The sequence below is a fragment of the Varanus komodoensis genome, unplaced genomic scaffold (assembly GCF_004798865.1).
Source record: "Varanus komodoensis strain SLA01 unplaced genomic scaffold, ASM479886v1 scaffold58, whole genome shotgun sequence".
Classification (NCBI taxonomy): domain Eukaryota; kingdom Metazoa; phylum Chordata; class Lepidosauria; order Squamata; family Varanidae; genus Varanus; species Varanus komodoensis.
The window spans coordinates 4,301,041-4,326,938 of record NW_025336197.1 but is presented as its reverse complement, the minus strand read 5'-3'; the positions used below and the strand labels follow the sequence as shown (position 1 = coordinate 4,326,938).

Here is a 25,898-nt window from a genome sequence, read left to right as displayed (position 1 = left end):
AATATGGAGCACTATATCATGTACCATACTCAGAATTATGAGCTTGATATTGAAGCTTGCATAAGAGTCCTCCTGGATCAGACCAAAAGCCTATCACATCCAGTATTCTGTTTCCTACAGGGGCCAAGCATATGTCTCTGGGAATCCTTCCATTACTAACCCACCAACAGTTGACCTTCAGAGATATACTGCCCATATAGTTCTCATGTCTACAGGCTGTAGACAAATAGATCCTCCATTTCAATATGGGGGAATAATTGGACAGGAGCAAATAGGACACCACTACATCTCATCTTGTGACAGTCAGTCCCAAAAATGAATTATGTTCCTTTTGCCTGCCCTGAATCAATTGCCCATTGGTTCCATTTGGTGAGATATAGCTCGTTCGCTCGCTCGCTCACTCTCTGTGTGTGTGTGTGACAGAGACAGAGACAGAATTCTTCCATCTTTCAAACCATAACTTCATACATTTTGATTGTTGACCCCATTGTATATTTTCAAAACTAACCCCACCCCCAAATTAACTTTAAACTTTCCTGTTTGGTAGAAATATTGCTTCAACTGTTGATCATTTTGATTGCTTTCCATCTCTGCAGTAGATGACAGATAGCAGTGACTAGAACAATACACAATACTCCAGGTGTGGCCAGAGAATAAGTGTTTATAAAAAATTGCAATACTTACAGTAGTGACAGTTTTAGTTTTAGTCCCTTTCCTAATAATTGCTAGTTTGTGACAGCGAGTAAATAAGGCAGAGTCCGTGCTGCAATGGTTTTTATTATGCCATTTGTCCCAGGCTCATGGTCCCTGAGAATGAAAAACTGAAAAGTCTCCAGTAGGACTTGGAACCTGCTTTTCACATTAGAAGTCACCATCCTCTTTCTCTTTAGGAACTACTGATCCCTGCTGTTCTAATCCAGCAATGTTTCCAATATCCAAAAAGATTAAATGGCTATGCAAAACCTCCCATATTCACTTGATAAAATTCACTTGATTTCACATTAAAACCAATGATTGTTATGTCTTATATTCAGGTGCACTACATCTAATTTTCAGAAAAAGCCAGTAAGTGTTCAAATAAAGCTGGAATATCAGTGTCTGATCACATATGGGTTTGGATCCAGACTTAGCCATAATTACAGTAGATCTACTGAAATCAATGGTTCTTAAAAGTTACTCAGAATGACCTTAAGTCCAAGGGATTTTAGCAGGGTCTATTTTAGGTGTGATCAAATTTGCATCCAAATGATACTTATTTATTTCTTTATTGGCATTATTTATATTCTGCTTTTATTTTGTTTATCAGCAGTATTTATATGCTACTTCTCACTTGAAACAAATCTTGAATTTCCATAGATTACCTGACTCTCTAAGGTCACACTGTAGATGTTATATTGTGGTTTAGAAAATTGATTATATAGACTATTAATTCACTGTCAAATGGCTTTTCAGTCCTTTTCTCTACATTACTGAAATCAATTCACCCTGGAATACAGTCTCATTATCCGGAGGAAGGCAACTCTGGTGGGAACCTGGAAAAAAGCCATTGGGACTGATGGTTTTTTTGGTCCAGAGAGATTGCTCTGAATAACTCAGTTCTTAGGAGTCTACGTGCATCTACTGCAGCACAGCTTTTATTTTTATCATGCTATTTTTAGTCATTGGCTTGATTCCCAGTATGGAATTGAACTGTCACACTAATCAACTATATCTGGTTCTGGGAGGGAATGAGGGAGGTGAAAATATAGACAAATTGCATATGTATTATTTTTGAAGCTATACTTCTCAATACCCCTAAAGATCTTCATAGTAAAGAACAAGACAGTTTCTTAGACTCTGTGAACACATAGATGGAAAAGTGCATCTGAACTTCCATAAATGTGGCACATTTGCTCAGTCTGCTTTGCATTCACATTATTTTGGTTTGAAATATTGTAGAAGCTGAACTTAGGAAAGACTTTAAATGTGTAAGTCTTAGTTGCACATGGCAGAGCTATGCTTTAGTTCAAAGGCTGAGTGTGGTTGGAAGAAAGCTGATTCATACTGAAATTACTGGGCTTTAAAAGGCCAATTGTTCATTTCAACATCATTCTCTTACCTGCCAATTACCTGAGTACTGGAACTTTAAAAAAAGAATCTGAGGTTTGGCATGTAGTTTTGTAGCTGGAATTAATCAGTAGAGAATTAATAATGCTTTATATTAATCTGTTGCAGGGAATGGGTTAACCGAACTACCTCTATTCACTTTCTGAGAGTTTTAATTTGCGTAAGATTGCTAATGAGGGATCCCTGTTATCAGGTTTGTTTGTTTATTATATCACCCTAAAAATATAAAGTAGGAGTATAGCACTATTTCTGGTAGGCCTGTAACTGGATGAACAGATATTAAATGCCAGTAATTTAGTAGAACTTCTCTGGTGTACACTAAACTAATAATTTTGCATGCAGCAGTTGCCCAATCCAGCTAGCAACCTCCAATCCTAATTATTGGCTTGCTATTATAATATGGGATTGAGCTGCTGGTGTGTCATTTCAGTGGGCCTTAATATATTTCTGATCAGAATCAGTCTATTTCTGTTAGTTACCTTATAGTAACTGCCTCTTTTCAAAGCTGCTGAACCTAGTGTTGAATGTACAGTCTCCTGCAATTTTGATAAACTTAGTCTGTTTTTCCCCTACTATAGGAAGCTCTCCACAACCTAGGTGCGATTGACAGTTTAGCGCAGGTAAAATTTTCTGTCTTGCCCAGAAGGCTTTATTGAATATTAATGCAATATTTGTAAAGATAGAACTCAAAGTTCCAATAGGGCAGATTGTCTTTGAAGAGAAAGCTATTTGCTCCTGTTCAACTGAATTGCAGCTGTGACAGTTAAACTGAATTGCAGCACTGACAGTCCTTTGTAATTCGATTAAACTCTTAAGTGGCTTGCTTCAGTGAAAAGATCATATCTCTTGGTGATAGGTCAGACCTCTAATCTGTTGGATAGGGCCATCTGGTTTGTAATTTAGAGCCAGACAGACATCTCTTGGCAAAAATAAGAAATGAAGTACACATTCTGAGTACATACGACACAGTTGTTAACACAAGCTTACATCATTTGGGGCTACTTGTGTGTATATTTGAAGTGCCTATTTTTATGTACTGGGTTGAATCCAGGTTTCGGCATGTACACCTGATTGAGGTAAAGCAGATTTTGCCACCCCATCCTTCCTACAGCAGCCCCTTGGCCCCTTGAAAATGCTACAGAATGGATGAGGGAACCCCGCTGAATGGGGTGGGCTGCTGTAAAGGTTGCTAGGGATCCCTGAAAATTGGTCAGGCACCTTTTGCGAGTGGACAGATCCAACCCACTGTTCATGTTAATAACAAAATCAGTAGACTTGGGTAAAAATAATGGGCTGCCATCATTAGAAAGTCAAACATTCATGAACTAACTTTGCGTCCATCAGAACCCTTATTTAGGCTATTGAAAAAATTAAGCAAAAAGAGAAGGGAGAGAAATAATTAAAATGCTTCTGGACATGATGAAGTCTTAATCTGATTTTTCCCCATGTTCCCATCAACAGCACCTTTTCTTCTCCTTTTTAATCAATGATTTAAATTACTTTGGGTGCAATCCACTGAGAATGCCCTTGTATCTTCAAAATGGGAGGATAATGGCCATCCTATGCAGGGAGGAAGGGAGGAATGTGGAGGTGATATTTGCCTTGATGATCCTCCCACCCTGCACATCAATAGCTAATTTCAGCCCTCCAGCTGTGGTGCTTCAGATGGAGAGGGAATGAGAGAGTGCATAGTGGCCTAAGTCTCCTCCCCTCTCCATCCACAAGAATGCCTCCTTTACCCCTTCTTTGAGATCACTCTTAAGACCTTGGAGAAGCAGCCAGTGTGATTCTTTTCACACCATCTGTGGTGGGAATCCGAGCATGGATCTCCAGCTTCAAGGCTGGCACTCTTTTCCAACATCAGATCTGAAAATAGGGAGACCATCTGTGGCCCCCGTGATGCTGTTTAGAAACCGCAGGATCATCTATATCTCACATTCAGCCTGAAGAATAATTCAGGGGAATTTGAAAGTTTGCTTGCCTCTTTGCAGTGTTTTTATTGGCTCTATTCAAGCAGTGGCATAGAACCTTGCCACCCTCTAGTTGTTGTTGGATTAGTATTCTATTAGTTTCTGGGCTGCATGCCTGGTGGTCAAAGATGATGGAAGCTGTAGTTCAACAACATTAGAGGACCCTACTGTTACTGTTGGACTTTAATGTAATGGGACTTACCTCATTACAATTTTAACATACATAGGCTAAGAGGAATGTAGTATATCTGAACTGTCAGTAACTCCATAATTTGTTCACAGTTAGGGATTCTACTACTACTACTATAACATGACTGTGTGTTGGAAATATGAGATGGAATACTCTCTACTAGCTGGTGAATTGTGGCATTTCCCCAACTGAGTAGCATGTCACAAAGAACCTATAATGTACTCAATCCTACATCTAATTGTATGACCAAGTCATTTTATAATAACTTCATATGTTTCATAATGTAGTTCGGGGAAAAAAATCTATATCAACTTGTGATACTTGTGTGCCATCTACTGGCCACATATATGTATTTTATTTAGGTCTATAACTTTCCAATGTATTTTTTTTCAATGTTTTCCAATTTCCAGTATATGGAAACAGTAGCGAATGACTATCTTGGCTTTGGAGAAGAGCAACATTGTATAGACAAATTAGTCAACATGACATGTAAGTTTTGATGTTGCATGTGCTGTTTATAATAATAATAATAATAATAATAATAATAATAATAATACAGGTAATCCTAGGGTTAAGAACGAGTCTCCTTCCAGAGAACATCCTTGAGTTGAATTTGTATGTAAATCAGATCACATGAGTAAGCCAAATGTTTGTCTTAGTATATGTATATATTTTACCTTTCTATGCATATAAAACACTTAAGCACTTCCATATTTACTAAAACATCTTAAGCGCAATGCAGCATTGTAATCATGATAATGCAGTAATAATAAAATAACTACAGGTACTGAAGAGAGAGAATCTGTATGTATGTGTGTAGGTATACAGTACTGTAAAAAAACAAAGAAAAGAAACAGATCTTAAAACAGTTTAGAATGTTCTTGAGGCAACATTAAGCCTAACTTTAACTGATAATGATGGAGATGGACCTGGTGCTAGAGAATCAGGCTCTGATTGTGCTGCTGGAGAGAGCAGGGTGTTTACCACTGGAGTCGCTTTCTTGAGATAGGCATAAGGATTGTTTGTACAGCCATTTTCTTTTTCTCATTATAAATGGCCTTGTAGAAGCTGAGGGCCTGGTTATTAGGGTAAATGCTACAGAAAAAACAAAGGAGAACCACACACCCTGCACATGCCCCAGAACATACTTGCTTAGGTATGCTCAAGCCAATGAATGAAAAGCTGTGACTACTGTATCTCTAGGGAAACAAGTTGCTAATGATTATACATCGGCAAACACATTATGTAGTTCTGTATGTTCATAAGTATGGACATTGTAACTCAAGGACTACCTGTAGAGATATACATATAGAGAGATATATATAGAGACCTGTAGAGATATATATATACCTGTATATTTCCTGAAGTCAGTACTGTTGGAGGCAGTGAGGCCCTGCTGCCTCAGGGATTCCAAAGCTGCAAGAGAGGGCAGAGTGACCAATCATAGCATAACTGCAGCTGCTTCAGCAATTGATAGGTAGACCTGGATAGTAGAGAACTCATGCTGTAGTCATGGTTGCTCTTGCCTTGAAACTCACTAACAAAAACGTGGAACCACACAGAAATATGGAAACTGGGTTCACACATGCAAACCATGGGGAAGTGTGGAAACCATAGTATAGTTATCTCTCTGTGTGATTTCACATAGACCCTCCTTACCACACTTCACCAGTCCTGCTGGGTTCACACATAATAATGACAAGCCATGCCATGAAAGTTTCCCTTGTGGCTTGCTGTTACATGTGAATCCACTTATAAGTGGAAAATTAGACTGCAGTAGAAAGTTAGGCTGCAGCAGATCTTTAAGTATGTTCAGCATTTTGACAAGCCTGACACCTGAGTTAATTTGCAGTGTAAATTTTAATCATGTCTCAGAATCTACTAGCTTCTCAGCACAAACTTCATTTTTGGAGTGATGTTATGATTTGTTTTAATTAATAAAAAGAATACTTTTTGTGAGAGACATGTGATACATTCAGTTTTCTCTACTCCACAGATATTTTTCAAAAACTATCAGCTGTTAAAGAACAAAGGGAACGGGTTACTGCCAGTGGAGCACATAAGGTAATTGCATTATAATTGTAATAAATCGTGATTTTGATTGGGGTTATTTTCAAAATGATTTTTAAGTGTTACAAAATTATCTCTCATGTGAAAATTGCCATACAATTTAAATTCTAGTTAGAGCTGAAAGTGATTTATCAGTTACCTAGCAAATGGGCCAAGATAGCACATTCTGTATGCTCTTTGAGACCATGAATGATCTGTCCATTTTATTAACAATTATATGATGTTAATAATGAGTTGCTGGATGATTTAAAAAACCACAAACTAGAGGTTGGATTCAGGATCTGACAGAACGGTTACACTCAGCAAAGATGCTCTGTCTGTTTTTCAAGGATCCTCCCTTCTCCTTGCCCCACAGCTCACTCCATTCAGAGGAGACCTGCAGCACCTGTGCAAAATTTTCTGGGGGTTAGAGGGACTGCTGCAGATTGCTGGTGCAGAGGAAGATGAATGGTCATAAACCTAAATTCATCATAAAAACATACAAAAAGGCACTCCATTGATGTGAAAGTACTGTTGACTGGCATCAGAAATGCAAAAGGATGGTAGTGCCAAAAAAGGGGTTAGTGGCGAAGCAACATTGATATAGATTCATATGATACAACCCTTTGGAGGCTGCAGAATTAAAGCTAAATTCACACTGATACAGCAAACACATGTGAGATGCTGCCAGTGATTTCTTTCAATATGTCAGCTGCTTTATGTATAAAAACCACATAGGTACAGTTGGTGTATAGTTTCTACCTACATGGTTTCTGTAGCCAAACAAGTTCAGGATGATATAAGAATAAGCCATGAGCAAAGCAGTTCTCAGACTACTGTTGGGTAAGAGTGAACTAGTATGACCTGTTTTGTTGTTTTTAACAAATCTACAAACAGTTGTCACTTAAAATCACTAAGCAATTGTTTTTACAATTTGCCTTTACAATTGCTTATCTTTCTTCTTTTTGCAGACTTTGATCAATCTGCTTGGAGCTAGAGAAAATAATGTTCTGCTAGGTGCCTTGCTTGCTCTTACTAGCTTGGCAGAAAGGTGAGTTTAAATCTGTTGTGCTTTAGAAAAGTAAGGCCAAATAGTGGTAATCAAGTTCCATACTCTTATTCCTGAAAACATGAAGGTATACGATATGTTTACATTTTTACTTTCCATTCAACTGATCCAGTCAACCATTGAAAATTTCCCAGGGTTGCCCTGAAACTAAAGCAGCCCCTATTGCTCTTTCTTCAGGATTAATTTTTACTGCTGGCTAGGCAAAATGCATGTAAACATATCATTCTGGGGGACTGTTTTCCTAGGCCCAGTTTCCTGAATGCAAAATTCAATTTAAATAACTTATGGAGCAATCCTGTATGTGTTTAGACAGAAGGCCTACAACTCCCAGCATGCCCCAGTAAGCATTTTTGGGTATGCTGGGAGTTGCAGGCTTTTTTTCTGTGTAAGCATGAATAGAATTGTACTCTGCTTTTCTTTTATGGTCTCTTCAGTAAGCCAGTCCATTAATTGTGCATTATCCTCCAGCATGACAGAATGGTCTTCTCTTGGGAGTAATTGTTCGTTTATTGTTACGTCACCTCCACATGGGACTTGTTCCTTTGTCTTTCCCTGTAAGGATCTTTGTCATCTTATATAACATACACACTCTGGCCTGGTCTGGACAATCAATGGAAAAAGAAGCCACTATGGGCTGCATGTACTGGCCAGATGCTAGGCAATTTACTTAATTATCAATATGACATGCAGTGTCCCATAATGCTCGAATTTAGTGAGGTATCACTTAGATACAACTCCAGAGCCCTGCAAGAAACCATGGTTTGGGTGGTGGTTTTGACACAATGCCTGCTACATATTTTGTTGCCTTTGAATGGCATGGAAATCCATGCATTGTAGGGTTAATTAGGTAAATTGTATAGTGAGCACCTGGCACATGCAAGGGTGGAGAAAGAAGCCAACATGGTGTCTTTCGGCTTCTTTTCCTATGTATTAACCAAACCTGGCCAGTCTGAAAGATCCTGAGTACTAGGCAGAGTCTAAACAGGATTGCTCTGACAGTTTTTGTGCTTAACAAATGTACTTGTTCACATAATCATAAATCCTGTGGCAGAATTGCTTATATTTTTACTTCAAATTCATTTTTATGATTTTATTTTAAATTTATGGAAATTGAGTGCAATGAAAGAAACACTGGCTACATTCAGAATATCAAAAGGAATTTATCCAGTAAAAAATCTCCTTCCTTGCATTCAATTTGCTTTAATTTCAATGGGATAGACTGAATTCCAATTACAATTTATCAATGGAGTTGACTGTATCAATTTATGATTTAATTGGCAGTACAGTTGTTAAATTCCCTTTTGTACTGCAATGAATCTATCTTGTGGTAGTTTATAAAATTGAAAATTATGGCAAAATATTTATTAAACAGTGGAAGTAGCCATGCAACTGTTGTGAATATTCACCTTCCTTATATTTCAGTGTTTGTAGATATTTTATATAATTAGTTATCATTGCCTGGAAATGTCTCAACCTGTACTTTAAAAAAAAATTCATGTGGTTCAGTCCAGATGACGTTAATTTTGCTAGTCGTATTGTCATCAGTGTTAACCTTCTTGACTAACTTAGGTCTCAGTCAATTTACTGGAAACTAACTGCAGCTAACTTTGTCTCAGGGCCTGTTGTACCAAGGCCTTTTGGTACCCGCTTTTTACCAGTTTTTCATACCATCGATCTATTTATCCATCCATGTCCCCCATTATTGTTTGCTGCAACAGGGTAATATGGTTTCTTCTCTAGAAATCTGAGCCTGTTTTTTTTTTTTTGCTGCATTTTATGCCTTGTACAGATTTATAATTTACATACTACTGACTAGCCTCAAGTTCATGGCAGGGCTGGCTCTCCCATTAGGCAAGGTGAATCTCTGCCACAGGCAGCAAAGTGGGGCGCAAAGCAGTTCTCTCCAAAGAGTCCCACTGGCTACTCTTGCACTGCAGCAAAAACCACAATAGGAAAGTGACCAGCACAGCTTTTCAGCCACTCAGTGCTTCATTCTGAGGACCTCTCACAGTGAGGTGCATAGGCTCTCTGAGAAGCCCAGTTGGCTTGACTTTCCAAAGACCCTACTTGTCCCAAATGCCAATCTCTGAGGCATTCTGGATTTAGGTGACCTAGGAGATCACCTATGCAGTGGCTACACAGAGGCTTCAGGGTCGCATTAACACCTGTGCCTTGTTCTGTTGAAGAGTCCTCAGAGTGAAGCATTAATTGGAACAGAGAAGAGAAAGGGGAAGAGAAGAATCACTACTGCAGCTTCTTTAGAATTATGCAACATGTTTCTACTGGCAGTTTTCCAAGTAGCAGTCTGTCATCTCAGAAAACAATCCACCTTTTTTTCTTTGGAGTATCTCCCGTGCAATTTTCAAGTATAATGTGTAATGATTTTCAATTTTAGTCCTGAATGCCGAAGGAAAATAAGTGAGCTCAATGTTGTGGAGAATTTGTTGGTGATATTACATGAATATGACTTGCTCTGTAAAAGGTACGATACCTTATTTTCAGTTTATGTTTCTGTTGAGGGTTTTCAGACATTTAGTTGATAATTATGCTAACTATAGCCTCCTATCAAACATTTATGCTTATACTTTTGGAGAAGAAAATGTGTGAAGTCTATTTTCTGGCATTTCAGGCAGATAGTACACACTTGCTCAATGGAGAAGGATGGCGAAGATTGCTTAGGAAGTTTGCTTACAAAGTCAGATGTTTGCACTTTTTTGTATACTTTTAGTAAATTCTATTGATTAATTCTGGCTTTTTTTCAGAGGCTGCATCTGTACTCTGAGCTGTGCAGCCCTTTGGGTTTCTTCCAGCAGGCAGAGCTTATTGTCCAAGCCTTTCTCTTCAGGATAAATCTACTCAGAGGGCTTCCCCACCCCACCCACTGCTATCTCCATTCTGTTAGTGCAGGGATAACAGTGGGAGATGAAGAGTAGTGGATGTTGGGACTTGTCTGAATCATGGGAAGCCGCTGCTCTCTCCACAGCAGCTACTCTGTGGGAAGTGCAAGGAGGACTCAACTGCTTTTCCCAGTACAGGAAGGGAGATAGTTCCCAGTACTGGAAGGGAGATAGAGCAGAACTGACTGAGCTGACTTTCCTAACCTTACAGCAATTACCAGAAAGCTCATTCTCATTACAAATGCTGGTTCTCTGCTTCCTCTTCTGCATGACAAATGATTGGATAGTACCAGAAATAAGTGTGAGAGGTGCTCAAAAGCAGATTAAGTATTGCATGTAGAAGAACTACAGGAGGCAAAGCAGGTTGGTTGTTTAGTTGAGTGTGAAGTCTTTGGGTTTATTCAGATGTAGCATGGATACGTAGAGCTGTATTCTCTATGCTGACTGGCACATCCCTTTAGGATTTTAGACAAATGTCTTTCATCTTTTTTAACTGTAGTCCCTTGGAAGCAAAGCAAGACAGCAGAACAACTAGTTTTCTTGGCATTTGTCATTGCATCTGCATTACTGTTGTTTATATTAGCCTTGAGAGAAAAATACAATTTAATGAAAGCCAGAAAATGCAAACAGCCACTATAAGTATAAAGAATAGATTATAGGATTGTTAAAGTGAAGGATGACTAATGAATCCACATAGGCTCAATTTAATGCTATAGCTTTTTATTTTAATAAAATGTGATTTTTATACCACCTGTTTTGGTGTGTAAGAAATTTAAGGAGGCACTTTACACATGTCGCATGTGTGCGTGTGTGTGCACGCACACATTTCCCCTCTCTCACACACATGCACACGTGGCTATCAATTTCTAAGTATTACATTGAATAAATGGAGCAATATTTTATTGTATAGATAATTTAACAGGCAAACTGAGCTATACTGACAGCTATACTGACTGAGGTGATAATTTGTTGATTCTCTTGCAGGCTGACAGCAGAGTTACTCCGTCTGCTCTGTGTAGAATCCCAAGTCAAAGAGCAAGTCAGAATGTATGAAGGTATTCCCATCCTGCTCAGTTTACTCCATTCAGATCACCTAAAGCTGCTCTGGAGTGTAGTTTGGATTCTGGTCCAGGTTTGTGAAGATCCTGATACCAGTGTGGAAATCCGTATCTGGGGTGGCATCAAACAGCTCCTTCATATTTTACAAGGGTAGGTTATGGAGAATGAATTTCATAAATCCACTCAGGTCATCATTGTGTTCTTAAAAATACCATTTATTTACGAAGCAATTTGTCTGCTCAGTATCATGTAAAATTAGTACTCACTAAGATAAACATTAGACCTTTAACATCATAAAAATGTAGGGTATAACTTTTCAAGTAAGTCAACATTGCTGTTCCCACAGGGGAAAAATATTTAGTGTCGGCTGCATTTTCAAATGATTCTGTGGGATAATTTAGATCCTGACTAAATTAGGCTACAGTGTTAATGAGGAATCCTTGTGAATGCATAGATCATTTTTTGAAATGTAGAAGTCAGGTCTTGGATGTTTGAAGGTATCAGTGAATTTAATTTATCTAAAGCTTTGCTAATCATGTTTATTTCATATTAATGCAGACAATAAACTGAATATATAGTAAAAACAAATATAACTTGCAGTAATTTGATCTTTCAGTGTAAGTGTGCTTTTTAATAGCAGTTAATGTAAACATGTTAATCTGTTCAAAAGTATTACTATTTATTTATTTATTTATTTATTTATTAAAACATTTTTATGCCGCCCCATTCGCCGAAGCCTCGGGGCGGCTATCACTGTCTTGTAAGCAAATTTTCTTTATGATTAGCTAAGGTACAGTGGTACCTGGGCTCACAAACTTAATCCGTTCCAGGACTCTGGTCATGACCCAAATTGGTCGTGACCCAAGTCAAATTTCCCCATAAAGTTCGATGTAAATAAGGTTAATCTGTTCTGTAATTTTTTATCACAAAAATTTGAAACAAATTAAAGTACAGTACAGTAGAGAACACTAACCTATGTGGGAGGGAGGTTATTGTTTGAAGGGAGAGTCCAAACCATAATCGTGCGATAACGCTCGTGCTGGAGGGGGGGAGATGGGCCTGTTTGCAGGCGTGCTCATGCGGGGGGAGACAGGCACGATCGTGATCTTGCGGCAACATAGCTGCGATCATGGTCATCACCCAATGCGGAGTTCGCCAACTGAGGCATTTTTTTCCTGAAATTTCTGTTCATGACCCAATTTGGCCATGAACTGAAGCGTTTGTGAGCCAAGGTACCACTGTAAGTCACAAAAAAGTCCACTACTATAAGCCTCAACATTCTGCTAGTTCTGAAAATAACATTTATAGATCTAAATAGCAATCATGCAGAATTTCAAATTTATCTGATACAAATTGCTGCAGAAACAAGTACACATTTGTACTTTTTACTCTGAGTTACATTGCAATATATCATATTTTTTTCTAATTACGAAATTGCTGGCATACTTTATTCTGGTCTGTTGAGAGTTGTGCCTTTCATTGGTTTGATGAAATTAGAGCACTAACTTTTATAGTAAGCTTTTCTTCCCTGTGAAAGCTCATGCCAGCAATTGCTGGCAAGGTTAGGTCAGGCATGCTCAGTTTCATTCTGAAGCTAGAATGCTGCCAGAATCACAGTGATTTAATTTCTGCTGTTTCTGTCAGCATTCTGACAGTCACAGAGGGGTAATAAGAAACTGTCAACTGAATTATGAGTGAGATAATTTTGAAGGTTGACTGAATCGCTCCCGCTGATTGATAGATTACTGATGAGGTGGGAGAGAGAAAAAAACATGATACTATGGAGGAGTAGTCGTGGGGAGAGTAGCAGCTTCCCATGATGCAGTGTAATAGCAAAGCAGTATAAGAATAATAAAGGTCCTTAAAAAAAAAACAGGGAAATTCAATTATGAACAAAGGCCAGATTAAGATTAAGGCTCTCTAATGTTGGCTCAGGAAATTGAAAGTTAGGCCTTAGCAGATGTGCCCCATGGTGAGTAATAATGTTTTACATGGTCACCAATTAAATTTGCCTATAAGCAATAAACAAGAAGGTGTCAACAAACAGGAGGATTCCTCTGGTATTACAATAAGGTTAAGATGCTTTGTCAAGCAATACAGGACTAGGAGCATGTGGGGCATCTCTGCTGGTCCCTGCATTCAAATTTCCTTATCTGGATTTGGGGCCAAAAGATTGAAGAGATGTGTTAGTGCTCAGAGGGTAAGTTTTAAGAAAGCACAATTTGTGCCACTGTACATTATCACATCTGTTACAGAATCAGCCTAAGTTTTCAATTTCCTGTCTTTCTAGAACTTTAGCTGACATGAAATAGTCTCAGCATTTGCCTTAAACTGCCATTTGTTTGGTCATTGAATATATATGTAGTAAAATTCTAGCACTTCTTTTTAAAAAGCAAAATAAGTTGATCACAAACATTTTATTCTCTCTTCCAAGAGTTGCTCTCTGTTGTTGCTCCACTGGACCTGCTTGCTTCTTACTTCAAAATTATAGGCTGAAAAAATATGTTTCCTTTTGGTAATGTGGTAATTATACACAACCAAGAATGATTCACACATTTCTTCCAGTGGTACTGAATGGGGTAAGAAGGCTTGGTTAAAAAAATGTATGGAACATTTATGCTCTTAATTTAGCAATAAATAGCTTCTTATCACCAGTTATGCAACAGATACATTTAAAGTGTTCACTGCATTATGTTCTGCCTTTCCAGGGAGAGAAATTTGTTTTCAGATCGTTCTTCCATTGGAAGTTTATCTAGTGCCAATGCATCAGGAAGAATCCAGCAGCTTCACATGTCAGAAGATTTAAGCCCTCAGGAGATACAAGAAAATACGTTTTCCCTTCAAGCAGGTGCATACATTATAAATCATCCTGTGATTATTTGCACCCAGAGCAATAATATGGCTGAGCACTGTATAAAATAAAGTATAGACTTTAGATGTATATCAAAGTGTTTCAGTATATGCCACAACTCCTGACAAGGGTGCTTGTACTAGCAGGTGAGATTTTAGGAGGAGGAAGGAAAAATGCATTTTTTCCTTCTACCATCCTGAATCATTCCCTTATTGTGTTGTAAGACATTAATTAGAGCAATCCTACAAACCCTAGACAGTACCTTAGAGGGTCATAGGATTTTTCAGATTCTCAAATCTGAGCTCCTGCTTCGGATCTGTCTGGATCTCCCTCCCCATTTGCTGCTACAATATAAAGAAGCATGGAAGCTGCTTCTTCAAGATGATAAGAGTGACCTTTGAGAAGGAGTTTAAGGGCCATTCAGGGTGGGGGGAGATCAGGAAAGGAAGGATACAGGTGCCACCAAGATACAACCTATACTGGTGGTGCCTTCACAGACACAGTTCTCCTGCAGTGCATAGGGTGCTTATAATTCTGTGTGCTACAGGCATCCCCATTTGATTCCACTGTAAGATTTAAGGGCCTAAACTTAAATCTGAAGTTATTATTAATTACTACTATTTACACTGAATAGTAGATTCAGGAAAAAGCTTCAGATAGCTCATAAAGAGAAAAATGATCACCCAGAAAACATTGCTTTTAGTGCAAAATAAAAATATACTAATTAAATACATTTTGAAAAGTTATTCCTTTTCCTGCCGTCCTCAAAACCATCTGATACAGCAGATCAGACAGTTCCGTAATCTCAAGGCACATATCCCCACCCCCCTAGCATCAGTATAACCTGTAACATGGGTTTAAGAAGGTCAGTTCTAACACCTGTTTTCTCTTTTCCCCACTTCAGCTGATATTTAACTATGCTAAACATTCCATGGCTCCTGGAAACTGTTAGCATGTTCTCGTTCTCCCTCCCTCCCTCCCTCCCTCCCTCTCTCTCTCTCTCTCTCTCTTGGCAATTAAAAAAAAAACACACTGAACAGATAATCTATAATAATAGATTCTCTAAAATAACACAAAACACCTGGTAATAATATGGTCTTTTAGCTGTTAGCTAGAAAAAAGTTAATATTAGTATCATTGAGAAAAAGACATAAGATTGATCTTTAAATTGTTTTAAAATTAATAAAGAATGGTCATTTTTGTATAAATTCATCTACCTAAAACTATCCCAATTTTCTAAAACCATTAAATAAGGCTAGGTGATTTATTGCTTTCATTATTGTACAATATGCAATCTAGCATCTCTTAATAAAGTTGTAAATCTGTTCTATCCTCTTTCGCAAAATACCTAAAATAATATTGGGCTTACAGGCATCTGCTGAGTTAGTTCAAAATTTTACTCAGAGTAGCTTGATATTTGGGCTTGTCAAAAATGTTGAAAAAATGCTTTGGAACTTAGATATTACCAACAAAGATCTAGGTCATTATATTTTGCCCAGTTTATGTGTGTGGGTGGCTGTGTATGTGCGTGGGAAGGAGAGAGTGGGAGAGGGGAGCTGCGTATGTGTGCTTCATGGTGATGCAGGGCACTATGTAAACATTTAATTTATTATTTATTATGTTGTGAATATGCCTGTGACCTTTGGCAGCCATTTTGAATTGGTAACCACAAGCACATTCTTTAGTCCTAGAGGCCCAAAACATGGTACCATGGATTTTCAGAGTGGGAAAGAATACAGTGGGTACAGTTTTGTTAATTGGATGTACTAGATGCCAAGTTAGAGTTTTGTCAGGCTTTTAGTTGTTTTGCCAAAATCATTGATACACTTAACCTAATTTCAAATCCAAAGATTTTCATAGTCATTTTCACTAAGTGCTGAGGGACATGTTGAGAGCAGATTGTCTAATATGCTCCCTCATGGTGATCCACAAATTGGGAAGCCACTGGGGGAACGTATTTGGAGCAATTTCACATACTACATAAAGACAAATATGGAAATGCAGTGAAATGTTTACTGATAAAAGAGCTACAGTGAATTCACTGATTAGCATGTTTCCATGATCTGGAGATTTGCAAACAACATCAACATTTATTACATTTCTGTATTGCCTATAGCCAAAGCTTTCTGGGTGGTTTACAACAATAATCATAGAATCATACATGTACTGAAGTCACTCATCCAGATTCTAACCAGGCCTGACCCTGCTTAGCTTCCAAGATTAGGCAGGATCAGACACTTCAGGCTGTGCTGAAACATTTATTTTCACTTTTAAAAATACAGCTGAAATGTAATATGTGAATGGTTTAGTGGCATGGTTTAGAATTCCACTTAAAATTCAAAAAGCTAACTTTATTATATTTTAAACAATAACTGTAAAGTAAATATTTGTGGGGATTTTTCCAGCTTGTTGTGCTGCTATTACTGAATTGGTCCTGAATGATACTAATGCTCATCAAGTGGTTCAGGTAAAAGAAATTTGAATTTGTTTAGTAGTATATTCATTTATTTTTATGCAATACTGTCACATACTCGTATTTGGTTGTGGATGCAAATGCTTATCTGTCAATTACTTGAGTGATATTCTGCTAATGTTTAGAGTCTGTGTAGGAATATAAATATTCTGCTAATGGCTACATTGTGTAGATTTGAAAAAGTATAGAGTATTTTTATTTAACTTTCAAAGAGAGAATGCCACCTGCCTCAGAAGATTTGAGGACATCTTCTACCTTTTCCCTAGGAGATTTTAGAATGATAAACAAGGAGGCAAGTTCTAGCCTGATAAAAGCCAACTTGAAAATGGAAAAAGAGTAAGAAGGCAATATTAATATGATCAGAATAAAGTTTGAAGCTAACTATGTTACCAACATTGAATAATAGTAAGAGGAATTAGAGGCAGTGGGCAGAACTGATGAAGAACAAAGGTGATCAGAGACAATATAGCCATAGTGGGGATGTTTTTGGTGTCCCTCTTAAACCTATCATTCTAACATTGGTAGATAAAATACTATGAGGCAGAAGATCTTTAAGGAGGAGTAGATGAGTTAGCCCCTGTCTTGGTTTCAGGTCCTCTTACAAACAACATAATGCCTATCTCCACTGATTGGTTTGCAGATTTTGTTAGTAGTTTCCTTCATATGAACTTGATTTGCCATTAATTTCTTAATACTTTATTTGACTCTATATTCTTTACTGTGTGCTTTCTCAGGAAAATGGAGTCTACACAATAGCAAAACTTATTCTACCTAATAAACAAAGGAATGTAGCAAAGCCTAATTTGTTACAGGTAATCATTTTTCTTTCTTTATTTGCCATTTTAGTAGAAAAGGTGGCAGCACTTGAAAGAGGGACATGATAATTTGTTAGATATTTGTTGTAAAGTAGCCTTACTCTTTTTCTTAAAAATGTTTTCAGGTTTTTTAAAGCTTGCCTTGGCAGTTGCTTGTTTAGTATGCTACTAGCATATACTATTTAAACAAAAGAAACTAAATGTGATTAGTAATGATTCTGCATGGCATTATCTTTAATGTATGCGTTTCCCGGGTTTCAGTATTACGCCTTCAGAGCCTTGAGATTTCTGTTCAGTATGGAAAGGAACAGGCATCTCTTCAAAAGGTACGCAAATGAAATATTGGATAATATTATTTTGCAAAAATGTTCACTTGAGTTACAAGAAAAACCTGCAGGTTAATACTTAGTATTAAGTTTAAATCTACATTATATTCACTGACTTCTAGTTGGAAGAATGGAAAATGAGATGGAGTGACAAACGCACTGTTATCCACACATGTCTCTGCAAAGAATTTAAGACCAATTTAAATGCTCAGCTGCCAAACAGAGATCTCTAGAGACATTTCTATCACCTCCTCACTAGAGTGTAACATGTGTTTTAATTAGTTCATTTATATATCTTAAAGGATGTGTGTCCCAGACTTTGTCAAATGTCACCAAATCAGCTAAAATTGTTTTACAGTAGAAAGAAGCACAGTTCCAAAGTCTGCATGGCAAGAGGGATTGAAGTATGCCTGGAAGTTTTTCAGTTACATCATGATGTTGGATAAATTTACCGCTCTGTGGCCTTCAGAGCGGTAGCATTGTGTAGCATTGATCTGGACAGTGAAACCATTACAAGGGAGGAATTAGAATGCATTGGAACTAGATGGTATCTGCTTTGGTACAGCTGAAAAGCCCAGTATAATTATTGAACCATCATTATTGTCCAGAAAACAGAGTTTCATCCCTGAGTCCTGACTGACTAGGGTGAGCAGGATATCAAGAGAACAATAACTTTACTGTCCTGCAGCTGTAAAGATCAAGCCAAGGCCTGATCAAGGATTTTCATATATATCATTATTAATGCAGTGTGGAGTATTAATCCATAGCAAAGCTCAGGAAAGATAGCATTAATACCACCTCAAACTTATTTAAAATATTATAGGTGGATGTAGGATAGAGATTCTTCACGTGACCTGGGCTGTACATATGTTGAGCAACAGTTAAATGTGATGGTCCATATATGGGGCTTTTCTCTACAAAAAGTGCATAGAAGAATCGCCTTATAAAGGCAACATTCCACATTTAGCTCCATTCAGATTCATTAAATACTTTTAGGGAGGAAACACAAGTGAAACTAGATATACATATCTAAAATATTATAGTATTTTCTTTACCATCATTTCCATTGGTTTTAAAACTGAATCCAAGAATGGTAATAAGCTAGAGCACTCTCTGATATCCAAGTCTTTGTCTCAAACCCATATATCAGTATATAAGATCTTACTCAACTTATTTCTGCATGTAACTTCTGTATCTCAAAGGTATTTTGTGAGATTCAGAAGATGACAATTTTGAATAGCTAGCTGACCCCCAAAATATATATACCCCTAGTCTGCATTTGCATAACTATATGTTTTTAATAATTATTTGTTAGACCAGTTTCTTAGAGCAAAATAGTGTTGAGAAAAGACTGCATTTTTAGCAAATTGCTTGAGTTATCTAACTAAAAGAGAACCAGTCAGAACCCTTTTCTTTAAGCACAGAATTGTCTAAGGATTAATAAACAGCAATTTTTAATTGTGGCTTTAGAAAAGAATTGTTACATAGTAGTTATATTATCCCTGCATGCATTTAATATTAAGTGAAATGAAGCTAGCATATATATCAAGCATAATAAACAAAATTAGGTATGTATTTTCTTTAGTATTTCACATGTTATTCCTTTTTGTATTTTTAGACTCTTCCCTACAGACTTATTTGAGCATTTCATTGACATTGGGCATTATGTTCGTGATATCCATGCTTATGAAGAGCTGGTACTGAAGCTAAATGCTTTACTTGTAAGTAGTAAATGTTTGATTACTTGCTTGTTCAGACTGAAATGGTGTCTGTTAAAACTTTTAGCATAAACTGGATTCAGGAAAGACCTTGCAAAGTTTTTGTTTTTCAGTTTGTTCATTTCTTTGCTTGCTTGTTTCAGTGGGGAATGCTTGAACTTAGGTATTTTTCCACAGGAAGGTTAAAACAAACTGGGACAATTAACAAGTGTCCTTCCTGTCTGAACTTAACACATTAATGGAATAGTTACAAAAAGTGTTATTTTTGATCTGAAAAACTAAGAAGAGATAAGGGAGGAAGTATTTTTATATGTCTTTAGCACCCAAGTTAGACTATAGTCTTATTATATATAAAGAATTCTTGATATAAAAATTATATCAATCAAAGTAAGCCTTTTAATTTATTTTATAACTAGGAGGATGAAGTTAAGCAAATAACTGAAAATATTGAAAACATTAATCAGAACAAAGCACCTACAAAGTACATAGGAAATTATGCAATACTAGACCATCTTGGAAGTGGAGCTTTTGGAAGTGTATATAAGGTAAATTTGCTCTGATATGTATGACATATTTTTTGTATTTATATGCTTTGTTCCCATACAGCATTATGGCAAATGTGCTTCATTTTCTACCTTATAAAGAAGAGTCACATGTTGGCGTGAATTATTAATCATTGTTTCCCATTGTTTTTAATAAGTAGCAGTTATTGAGAAAGGTATCACAGTGGCCAGATATTGCAGCTATTGGGCAGCATGGAGCTGTGGGGGTGGGACGAGGAGGAAAGCAGAAGCAGCATGAGAGAGGAAGTCACCACATCAAATCTCACCTCAGGCCTGCACTTACTACATGCCAGTGTTCCATAGTATGCACTCCCTTCCCCAAATGTGCAGAGTTGTCGTAATTACTGAGATAATAAGTGGCAGGCACTTTTTTCTGTGCGCCATGTAAATATGAAATGTTCTTATTTCATCTATTGTGATGGTTTTGGATAAACTTTAGAGAGTCCCAGTTTCTACATGGGTCTGTTACGATGTTCTTTCAAATACCCCTATGTCTTATGTAACTTTATTTTTACAACACAACAGAGGCTCAACTACTTTAATGCTGATATGAGATACTGAAGAATGAGTTTCTTAAAATAGACTCAATGCAATTAGTTTTTGGTGAACTAACACTTCTTACTTTCATTCTGTTTCAATCTGTTGTTTTTCACATCTGCCCTTTTCTCCTCCCTCTCCCCCTTCCCTCTCCCCCATGGTCATAGGTTAGGAAACATAGTGGCCAAAACCTTCTTGCAATGAAAGAAATCAATTTACACAATCCAGCATTTGGCAAGGATAAAAAAGATAGAGACAGCAGTGTAAAGAACATTGTGTCTGAATTAACCATAATTAAAGAACAGGTGAGCCTTAATACGCTAGAATTGAGTTGCAGTGAAATCAGTGGGCTTTTTTTCCCTTCCAAATGAATGTAGGATATTGGATACCAGTCAAAAAAGAAGCTTGCTGACACTGATTATGGTGCTTCTTCATTTTTAATTCCATTCACAACTGTAAATATACACTAAGGATTATTATAAAGATGATGTTATAGAATGGGCCCTATTGTCATCCTCTTCACATTAAATGTAATGGTAAAAAATAGTCAGCCATTTCCTTAAGGTTACCTACACTAGTTCCACTGGATCCAGTGCAGTGTAGTTGTTAAGAGTATTGGACTGGGACTCAAGAGATCTAAGTTTTAGCCCTTACTCGGCCTTTAAACTCATTGCATGACTTTGGACCAGTCACTGACTCTCAACTGATTTTAATAGATTTTAAAAATTAGGACCATTAATTAGTCACATTTAGGATCTACTACTCTCTTATAGGTATTAGGGCTCCTGCCTGTACATGGAGCTCCCTGTATGTAAGGTCTTTTCCATTCATTTCTGTGGTGAGAGTGGCCTCCTGCATGGAAAGGATGCTCACATGTTGATGCCCCTACCATTGAGAATAGTGAAAGTAACTCTCATCAGGATTAGACTTGTGAATGTGAACTAGGGTGAATGCATATAATGGGGAAAAGATTAAATGAGCAAGAATTACTTTAAAAAACTAATGCTTGAATGTGATCTTTTGGAAGACAGTGATTTCTGGCATTGGTGGCCTGCACAATAATTTAGTACGAGGATGAAAAAGTTACCACATTCACATTAAAATATCTGCTTTACTGTAACTCTTTATGTAGTCTGAAATTCAGTCAAAGCAAGGCAGTCTAGCATGTAGGTTTAATGTATCTGTTGGAATTGCTTACATATCATTCCCAGTTGAGGTGGTTTATTTGTTTGGCTTTTTAGAACTGTAGCCCAAAAAGAACCACAGAACAGAAGATATTTTATCATGTCTGCAGTATCTTAAAGGAGAAAAATGCAGTACTGCAACATTTGGAAGCAGTCATATTTGTTCCAGGGTAATAATAGGGTTGGCAATTACCTTTATTGTTCTTCAAGCTCCAATTTCATTTGTTATTGGAGATATCAAGTATTTTGCAGTATGATTCCAGTTTTGCTGTATATTCACTCTTCCCATACAACCAAGCTTCAGATAACCATTTCGGGGGCAACTTTCAGTAGGAAAACAGCACAGGAGAAAAAAATAGGAAAAACTTGCTCCTTCTGCGCTGTGGTCCTCATTGAGATAGGAATTCATCATAGCTGCTTGGGTTCCCCACTGCCAAATAAAAGGATCAATACATCAATACATCCAATACAAGCACAGGGTATCAGCATGTTATTAAAGCAACAACAAGTCTGACTCATACAGATTATAGAAGAAGCATGATCAAATGGCACTCTTAGACATAACAGTATAAATCCATCCATTTACTTGAATTCTTACAGATTTTATATATTTGGAACAGAATGGATAGAAATCAATATTTTAAAAATTAAATAATTTGATTTTGTATTTAAATTGGATTTTTTTAAAAAAAATGCCTTTTCAGGAAAAATTCCTAAGGATTGGTTTTTAATACTGTAGAATGAGACTATATTCATGCAACATTTACATTTTTTGGGAAGTGAATGCTATGAATCTACTTACAATGGCATCTTCTTTCAGAGGTTTCTGTAAGATTATTACTCAGTTTTTCTATCTAGAATATATTATCACAGATGCTATGTTTTACAGTTCTCAAAACTGAATTTGTGCCTGCCGAGATCACATGCCTCTTCACAGCAAAAACTTATAAATAAACATACAGAATTGAGGAAAAAGACCTTAATCCCTTTGTTCTTTGCAAATCTATGTACACAGAGTCAACCCCTTACCTCTGAAGTACTAAGTTTCAAAAACTGAATGAATAGAAAAATATTGCTAAGAATGGAATAGAATTGCTAAAGAAGCTAAGTTTGAGGAGGGGAGGGGCAAGCAGTAAAAATGAAAATGCAACCTTTTGAGCCAAATATTCTAAAAGTCTTTGGATTTTTTTGTGAATAGCCTGAGGTTTTCATATTATTCTTTCCCTGGAAGAGAAAACCTATAATGGAAGCAGGCCATAAAAGAGTTTGGAAATATTTTAATGAAGTCCCACTACCTATGGATAAGGCCAGGCATGCATGCAAATTATGTAGAAACCCATTTTTTAAATCTAGTCTTATTACTAGTGATTTGAATCAGTATTCAAATTGATTTGGTTTAAATAAAATCCACCCTGATTAAGAATGTGCAAAGACTGATTCCTCATGTTCTTTTTCTGCATAAAGGTTCATATTAATGTACAAAAATTATTTTAGGAGAGTGCCTGAACTAGCTGTGTGCATGTGTCAGTATGTGATGATTATGCATATGTCAAGGCCACTATATATTTCAGTAGATGATTTCATGTTCCTCTGTGCTCTTTTCCTTGTAGTAACACAAAATAAAAATAGTTTTAAACCTTGAGAAGTAGGCCCTCTCTTATAAATATTAAATGAAGCAGGAAGCAAAATGCTTGTTGAAAGAGAACTTAGCAATGGCATCTAGTTGAGTGTTAATAGGCAATGCAGAGAAGATAGAGTTTGTATGGCTGTGTTTAGCCATTTCCTTTCACAATGTTTTTAATTAGTGATGGTAGCACAATACAGAATGCTGTGCTCATGTTTGTAATTCTGATGCTTATTTGTCATGATCAGCACTTTGAGGATTGTTTTGAAATGTTATAAACATGAATGCTTATAACCCTAACCTTAACTATATACATTATTTTTTATTGTAGCTTTACCATCCTAATGTTGTCCGATATTACAAGACTTTCTTAGAAAGTAAGTATAAACTTACAGGGTCATGTTCTACAAGTAGGATAAGTTCACATCACGTGGCAACCCACCCACTGAGTAAGCTATGCAGCATGGTTTGTTCATGGAACAACTCTCATTCCAGCCAACAGTTGATTGGGCTCTCTGTAGCTTCTCCCCTCTGCTCCTTTTCCCTTGGTCCATCATGGGTTCCCCCTCCAAGTATCCCAGGAGATTTGGAGACTGATGCCACCCTGTCTTCTCTCCTGGCTCTGCTCATGAAGACTTTCTGGTCACTGCTACAGTTTTTTCCCCTTTCTCTCCATTTCAGAATCTGCCAGTGACAGCTACTCCAAAATTACCCAGTGGAGCAGCAATTACTGGTTCACCACTTTTAAATATGTGTGCGTGTATTTAGATGGCAAAAACATGCATTTTTGCTATATAGAGAGAGATTTAATCAGTAATAAAAGTTGTGCAAGTGTGCACCTCCAGCTAGCAAAAATGCAAAGTTTTATCTGATCAATGTTGTGGTAGATGCCTGTTGTCAAAGTGCAGTTGGTACTCTGCGTGCTTTGGATGGGGGGAAAGTGCACGCTACCACATTTCATTTTGACAGTTAGCAAAACTCAGGGTTTCGTTCAAAACAGGTTTTTGTGGCAAGGAAATATAGTTTACATGTCTGCACATAATGATGGAAAGTCCCAGGAAATGATGCAACATTTGGAGAATACTGGTAGTGTCAATCTAAACCAAACTTCAAAATTAAGAGTTTCTCACTCTGAAGGGATAATACAGGCTTTCACAAGCAAAGATCTTTTCATGACTTTTCTGGATCTTTTCACATGTTAGCGCATGCCATTTGACCACTGTGAGGTGAGAAGTCATCTTAGAAAATCATTTGTTTGCAACCTTGCTTGGTTAATGCCCATGTTGGTATCTTGTACACTAGTCAAGAGTGTGTAACTTCAAATTACTGACCCCCAAATAAAAGTAAAAGAAAATGTTCCTGGTACACCCACCCACACACACATATATATATTACAAATGAGTCAGCCTCCCTGGTGTGTCACTTTAGAGGGGTTGTCAGTGGCTATCACTAGCAGAGATTACAGAAAACTTAGAAAAGGAAAAGAAAAGGGGAAAAGCTGTGATAGCTCAGAAAGGGATTGCAAGTGGAGCAGAGAGACCAAGCTAGTGACAATTGCTCCAAAAGTGCGTCTTGGGCATGTGGTGGAGTTGCTATCACTGAGAGCGGCCTAGGTAAGCTCAGCAAAAACAGCAAGAAGCTTTTGCTGTTTGCAAGCTGCTTGCTTATGTCTTCCCTGGATTCACGGTGGGATCAGGTTTGGACAGCACTGCACTCCACTTTGGATTTGACAACCCCTTTGGGTCTAGCAGCTTTACAATGACTTTACAGGCCAATTTGTTGCTCTAAAATAAGCCGTCCTGTTTTCTGGGTTCAAAGACACAACAATGCACCATGGCTGTTCATGCACAGTTGTAGTGTTTTATCATAAGAAGGTTTATAATGTTATTTATTTATTTATTTATTTATTTATTTATTTATTTATTTATTTATTTAAAACCCTATGCCACCCCCATCGCAACAAAGCCTCGGGGTGGCTCACAAAGAATACATAAACACATACATAAATAATGATAATATAGCAATTTAAAAAAAAGCCATTTAAAAACCCCCGGTGCATTCTCAGCTAAAAATTTTAAAATTCTAATTAATTCAATAATTTAACAATTAAAATAAGTTTTAAATAAAAAGGCCTTAGCCTGGTGCCAAAAAACAAATAACGACGGTGCCGGGAGGACCTCTCTGGGGAGCACATTCCATAATTGGGGCGCCACCACAGAGAAAGCCCTCCTCCGGGTACTCACCCTCCTAATATCATTCACAGAGGATTCCTGGAGAAGGGCATCCATTGCTGATCTCAAGGGGCAGGAGGGCATATATGGGCGCAAGCGTTCCTTTAGATATCCAGGTCCCAAGCCGTTTAGGGCTTTATAGGTCATCACCAACACCTTGAATTGGGCCCGGACTTCATTCGGGAGCCAGTGGAGCTGACAGAGAACTGGGGTTATATGAGAACAATGCCCAGTCC

At 37.4% G+C, this 25,898-nt stretch overlaps 1 protein-coding gene across 11 annotated transcripts in view; it reads left to right on the top strand.

Moving 5' to 3' along the window:
- Positions 1–25,898, top strand: part of NEK10 (NIMA related kinase 10) — a 98,182-nt gene that overhangs the window by 7,050 nt on the left and 65,234 nt on the right. For 8 of the 11 annotated variants that reach the window (XM_044449415.1, XM_044449412.1, XM_044449424.1 and 5 more), the window contains 15 exons: positions 2,215–2,299; positions 2,685–2,726; positions 4,677–4,755; positions 6,263–6,330; positions 7,287–7,366; positions 9,780–9,866; positions 11,266–11,490; positions 14,049–14,188; positions 16,597–16,658; positions 17,399–17,476; positions 17,741–17,805; positions 19,424–19,526; positions 19,940–20,068; positions 20,791–20,928; positions 23,763–23,808. In XM_044449415.1, coding sequence (XP_044305350.1) covers positions 2,215–2,299; positions 2,685–2,726; positions 4,677–4,755; positions 6,263–6,330; positions 7,287–7,366; positions 9,780–9,866; positions 11,266–11,490; positions 14,049–14,188; positions 16,597–16,658; positions 17,399–17,476; positions 17,741–17,805; positions 19,424–19,526; positions 19,940–20,068; positions 20,791–20,928; positions 23,763–23,808 — 1,427 coding nt within the window. The remainder of the gene's footprint in view (positions 1–2,214; positions 2,300–2,684; positions 2,727–4,676; positions 4,756–6,262; positions 6,331–7,286; positions 7,367–9,779; positions 9,867–11,265; positions 11,491–14,048; positions 14,189–16,596; positions 16,659–17,398; positions 17,477–17,740; positions 17,806–19,423; positions 19,527–19,939; positions 20,069–20,790; positions 20,929–23,762; positions 23,809–25,898) is intronic. The other 3 variants (XM_044449414.1, XM_044449418.1, XM_044449419.1) reach the window with 3 other exon arrangements.